Genomic DNA, 5,770 nt, shown 5'->3' with positions numbered 1-5,770 from the left:
AATAACAAATATTGTAAATTAAAAAAATTAAATTAATTAAAAATAAAATATAAATTAATGTAATTTTATTTAATTTTTTGCTGATAATTTTTTGATTCCGTATATTTTTTCATTTTAAATTAAAAAATGAGATTGAAACTCTATTACAAATTTAGGACCATTTTGATATTTAACTAAAAAAAATTAATAACTTTTCCGCCACATGGATTTAGTTGAGTCGCTCCGCCAAAAAAAAACTTGATTACGAATCCTAATTTGGCTAATTTTTTTTGGCTCCACTCCGATTAAAAAAAAACCCCTTAAAAGCACAAGGATTGTAATCCGAGGCTTTTGATTTAAAATGCACCGAGACCGTTGATTAAGATTTAATCTACGATCCAAAACGCTCCATTTGCAATCTTTGCTCCCCTTGGGGAAAAGTTCCCGCTAATTCACTGCTATATATTCTTTCAAGTCTAAGGGATCTTCGCATCAATTCAAATACCATCTAGTGTTGCTAGTTGCTACTTCTTGTGAATCACTCTTCGCAAATTTCAACTTTCTTTGAGATCTCTTTTGGAGGGAAAATGGCTCGTACGAAGCAGACAGCGCGCAAATCCACCGGAGGAAAGGCTCCGAGGAAGCAGCTGGCCACGAAAGCCGCCAGGAAGTCAGCTCCGGCCACCGGCGGAGTGAAGAAACCTCACCGTTTCAGGCCGGGGACGGTGGCTCTGAGGGAGATCAGGAAGTACCAAAAGAGCACGGAGCTCCTCATAAGGAAGCTCCCGTTCCAGAGACTTGTGCGGGAGATCGCTCAGGATTTCAAGACCGACCTTCGTTTCCAGAGCAGCGCCGTTTCTGCTCTCCAAGAAGCGGCTGAGGCATATCTTGTTGGCCTCTTTGAAGACACTAATCTCTGCGCCATTCATGCCAAGAGAGTCACCATTATGCCCAAAGATATTCAACTTGCACGCAGAATCAGAGGCGAGAGGGCATAATCAACTTTTCATTTTTAATTAACCTCTAATTAGTAAGTAATCTGGTATTTTCGTTTTATCCCTTGTATGCTGTGATGATTGTCATTACGACTCTCGAAAAAAACTAATGTACTTGGTATTTTAAAAAATATGCCTGCAATATTCTCAGTTAGAATCTAAATTTGATATGATATCATGATTTGTTATTAAAATAAGCTAATTACAGTATTAATTTCTTAAGAAATGAAATCTTTGAATCTGTACTTCGGTACTCTTATCAAAATTTGAGGTCTGAAATCCAAAATTATAAAAGCAACTACTTATTAAAAGATTCAGGTGAGGTTATTGACTTGGTGTTTGGGATCTGGCGGAGGTAAAAGTGCAACAGCTCCTCTCTCTGGACTTGAGAATTTTTGGATCACGGTATCCAATTTAGAATCCGCAGCACTTGACTGAAATCTGATTAACATCTTTGAACATTCCCTGTTAAAAGAGATCTCAAGTGTTTAATCACTCTTTCATTTAGATTAAGTTAAAGAGGTGTCTTTGAATTAACAAAATAGAGATTTACATTATCTGTTCTGCAACATAGCCAGTCCTGAGTTTTAGTATTTCAGTCCAGAATGGATTCCGATTGAGTGCATAACGTGCAGCAAGGACTGTTGCTGCAGCTATCAATGAGGGGCAGTGCAGAACAATTTGATAGTGCATAAGACCAAGTTCAGCCAGGAAAAAAACCATGTTCTTCAGCTGCAGTTTGTGTTTAAATATATCAAATCAAAGAAACCATGGAACCAAGTTTGCATTGCAATAGTGCAATCTCAACATATGTTACCTCAATATCTGGCTGCTCAGGAACTCTGATGAATTGATCTAAAAACATGTAGGGTGTGGGAACTGTTAGATACCATTCTAACTTTTCAAGGATTGCATTTTCCATGTCCACTATCTGTTTGTTGGTGTAAGCATCATCTGTTAGTTTAGCAAAGACCTTAACCTGCAGCCAAAACAAAGAAATTGAAGCATAAAAGTAATAGTAGAAAGGTTCAAAATGTGTTGCTTGGTAGAAGCAATGTGACCTTAGGAGTTACTATCTCTTCATATTTGCAAGCTAGGAGCATTGAGCAAATGCCCACCAACTGTAATTCTGCTTTTGGTATAACTGTCAACGAGAGGTATCGATCGATTATGTTTATGGTAAGATAGAGTGTCTCAGGCATTAGGTTAAATCTCCAGTGCACATCAATGAGCCAGTCCACGGTAATGGACCTCATCTTCTCATTGATTTCATTCTGTGAGTTCATGTAATCTGAAATTCGGCTCTCATCCTACATCATAAATTCTATTAAGAAAAGGATATAGATACAGCAGTGCAAGGCTTAAGAGTTGAGAATGCTACATACTTCTGTTAGCTTATAGAATATGTATAAATCATCAAGGTACTCAGCCACTGCCAAATCAATATTACCATTGTCTGCATTGATGTCAACATGCTGTTCATCAGGCTTAGACAAGACTTCTCTAGCAGCCTGGGCAAAATATAATTGAAATCTATGAAAATCAGTAAAATTAAATGATCCTTGTGTACTGAAGATTTTATATAAATGAGTAAATGATTAAATTGGTCTTTGTAAGTTATGCAACATGTTCAATTGTTCCTTGATTATATAAATTGAATCTTTCATAGTATAAAATAAATATCAATTTAGTTTCCAAGTGTATATTTTGGACTAGGGGTGTTAATGAATTGGGTTTGGCTTAGCCTTGAGCTGACTTGATAATTTCAACTGGTCTTGTTTTTAGTCCCTTGCGTGATACTGAATCTGCAAATTCCTAATATTTTTTGGCCAAGCTAAACTCTGGTCCAAATTGGATTCAGAGCAGGTCTAAAATACATAATAGATCATTAGTCCAGACTTAATAGAAAGATCATTATAGGAAAATGAAAAGAAAAATGATCAGACAGAGATGAGAGGCGAGATTTGCTTGCTAGTTAAGAGAAGCAGAGGCAAGATCTGCCACGTTGGACCAGTGGTGGTGAGAGAGTACTGCATGGTGTGGTAGCATGGTGAGATGAGAGCATAAGATTAGGTGGAATGAGTGGATGACAGCATGGTGAGAGGCGAGCAACGGGTGGGTAGCCAGCAGTTAAGCAAGCAACTCCCAAACGGGGAGAGTCTAGATTTGTGGAACATCCTCTTCAACAATGTCATCATGGATGTCTCCGAATCCAAAGAGTACAAACCAAAAAACAAGCAACTCTCAACTCCTTATATATCATGCATATCCTTAGAGGACTAGTATTTCTGACACATGCAGGGTATAAACAACAGTGAAGTACCTTGCTCTGTGCAGTAATTTCTGCAGTTAAAGTCATGACTTTCCTACAAGATCTTTTCTTAAACTTTCTTTCATTATCGTGCTCACCGCTTTCCTCTAAGTCATGCTTCTTGTGAACACTTGCTGTACTGTCTAATTCAAGTTGAACAAAGTTCTGAAAATAAATATAATTAGCAGTAGATAGACATTCAATTCAAGATCATTAACAAAGTTAGCAAAGAGCATTTTGTTTTTACGGCAGTAGATTGTGAATTTGCCAAAAGTTTTGCATAAAGGTTCCTACAAGAAACAAGCAAGTTAGCTTAGAAATAAATTGTATGTTTTGGTAGATCAATCCAACTGAATTATGAAGAAAAAAAAAAAGAGAACCTTGTGATAGGCCGTGAAATGTGCTTGCCATCAGTAGTTTTAAGCCCTTCAAGGTTACCAATATCTCCAAGAATTCGACGATTTCCTAGTCTTCTCTCCTCTGTTTTTGCTTTGCCTTTCCCTTTTCCTTAAAGAAATACGAAAACAAAAAGATATAAATGTTTCTTGCGAGGTAAAAAATAAAAAAATTATATTAGAAAAAAATTGTTACAGACAATTTCTGCTACGCCGTAATTGTGTATGTGTTACTTTGATGGTAATCACCATTACTAAATCATATAAAAATGAAAAGCCACAGTTAAATGCAGGAATGTCAATCATCGAATTTCCTAAAAACCATTGAAAAGGAGAACGAGTAACATTAGAAACAAAATCGTGCGATCGGACTTAAGAACTTAGCTTTGTTATAAACACGAGAGGGTTTAGTTAGACCATCAAAAATCTTAAATCCACATGCAAACAGGTAAAACATTTATATCGGAAAAAAAACACTTAGAATGAGAACAAGATATCTGATTAACATTTGTTTTGAGTTATCAAAAGCAATCAAAATAAAACCTCTTGTTCGGTTGTTTTCCATCGTCCACCTGTATTTTATAATCCGAGATTCTAAGCACGAGTGTTCTCATTATTTATATTGCCCTACAATAATAAACATAATCATTTTTTAAAATTTTGAATTAATTCTATTTTATTTTTATTTCTTCTCACATAAAATAAGGTTGTTTGTTTCGTTTGTTTGAGAATATACCGATCCGGTTCGGGGCAAGGCCCATCGTGGCTTTTTGGCAATTCAACCAAAATACGATACTATGAAGCTTCAATTTTCTATACAAATAGGATCGGGAGTCGGAGAACTTAACTAAAAACGAAAAGGAAACTCCAGTATCATCATAATCAATCATAATTTGCTTTTAAAATGGATGCGATTTTAAGTAGAGAATCCATTTCTTTATCATATAAGAGTTTTGGCTGAATCGGAATGATTCCTTAGAATTAAAATTTGAATCACATATCAATAGAATCAATTGTTAAGATTACATTATTATCATAATATATATATATATTCTCAATGAATACAACACTCAAAATCGTAACTTATGAACTGTTATTATCTGAAAAAGAGAGGAAATTGTTACATAACGTGAGATGTCACTACGTTTGGAAAGATATTTTTCTTTTATATAATAAAATAATAATAATAAGTACGAAAAAAAATTGACATAAAATTTCACATTGTATTTCTTCTAATTAATTTCCACCACTAAATATCTTCGTTCCTTCTCAATTTTGCATTAAGCATAGAATCTGTTACTTTCAACAAAAGCCAATTTACCCTAGTATAATCGAAATAATGTAAAAATAGGTGAAAAGGATAAATAAGTCATTGATCTTTTAATTTGCAGACATTTAAATACTTAAAAATTTAAAAATATATTTAATTTTTTAATTTTTTCAAAATCTAGACATATCGATTCTTTACGTAACGTGATTTTCGAACTTAATGATGTATCCAAATTGATTTATCCTATTCTCAAAATGAAAATATAATCTCTTCATGTTTTCCACATAAACCACTTATAAGTCCTTTGCAAATGGCATCAGGAAAAAAGTTTTAAGTACATAATAATGTCACAAAGAGGCCGTTTGAAGAAGTAGAAGCTATTTTTTAACTTTTGAATTATGAAAAGTTATAATATGCGTATTTGACACTGTTTAAAAAAAAAGTTTTTAACTTCTTAAAAAATTAATAAACAGTTTTTTGAAAAAGTTAAAATATATGAATTTTTTTTATCAGTCATTCTATCATCTCTGTAAAAATATTGTCTATTTTTCCTGAAAATACTAATCTTCCACTATTATTTTCACGCAAGATTCTATCTGTTAGAAATACTGTCTTTTCACTATCATTTTCATTATTTTCAACCAATGTTCCATCTGCTGGAAATATTGGTCATCTACCACCATTTTTACGTAATGATTCATCTGCTTAAATTATTGACTCTCTACCACCATTTTAAAACAATATTCCATCTGAACCACCTACTGCATATATTCCTTCCAGATATTTTTTTATTTATTTTTTTCACATTTTTATATAGCTT

General features: G+C 33.8%; 2 protein-coding genes across 2 annotated transcripts; one reads left to right on the top strand and one right to left on the bottom strand.

The window, feature by feature from the left end:
* The first annotated feature begins 458 nt into the window (after window positions 1-458).
* LOC107461485 (histone H3.2) lies at window positions 459-1,239 on the top strand. The gene has a single exon (XM_016079987.3). It carries the CDS (start codon window positions 567-569, stop codon window positions 975-977), a length of 411 nt encoding a protein of 136 aa, XP_015935473.1. The 5' UTR covers window positions 459-566; the 3' UTR covers window positions 978-1,239.
* Window positions 1,240-1,288: 49 nt separating this feature from the next.
* On the bottom strand, window positions 1,289-4,272 carry LOC107461484 (G2/mitotic-specific cyclin S13-7). Its single transcript, XM_052252813.1, has 9 exons — window positions 4,224-4,272; window positions 3,666-3,792; window positions 3,533-3,575; window positions 3,298-3,450; window positions 2,360-2,485; window positions 2,036-2,284; window positions 1,792-1,953; window positions 1,528-1,706; window positions 1,289-1,439 (listed from the first exon to the last, which is right to left on the bottom strand). The coding sequence occupies exons 1-9, from the start codon at window positions 4,243-4,245 to the stop codon at window positions 1,289-1,291; spliced, it is 1,212 nt and encodes a 403-aa protein (XP_052108773.1). The 5' UTR covers window positions 4,246-4,272.
* Between the last annotated feature and the right edge of the window lie 1,498 nt (window positions 4,273-5,770).

Source organism: Arachis duranensis, chromosome 8 (genome assembly GCF_000817695.3).
Source record: "Arachis duranensis cultivar V14167 chromosome 8, aradu.V14167.gnm2.J7QH, whole genome shotgun sequence".
In the NCBI taxonomy this organism is placed as follows: Eukaryota; Viridiplantae; Streptophyta; class Magnoliopsida; order Fabales; family Fabaceae; genus Arachis; species Arachis duranensis.
Note: the sequence above shows the minus strand (reverse complement) of the source record. Positions and strands in the feature narration are given on the sequence as shown.

Bases quoted from the DNA above. Each gene is read 5' to 3' on its own strand.
- LOC107461484 (XM_052252813.1), bottom strand. From the start codon at position 4,245: ATGGAAAACAACCGAACAAGAG. The intron at 3,576-3,665 runs GTTCTCTTTTTT...TGTTTCTTGTAG, and splicing joins ATTTCACGGCCTATCACAAG to GAACCTTTATGCAAAACTTT. The intron at 1,440-1,527 runs GTAAATCTCTAT...CTCTTTTAACAG, and splicing joins TATGTTGCAGAACAGATAAT to GGAATGTTCAAAGATGTTAA.
- LOC107461485 (XM_016079987.3), top strand. From the start codon at position 567: ATGGCTCGTACGAAGCAGACAGCGCGCAAATCCACCGGAGGAAAGGCT.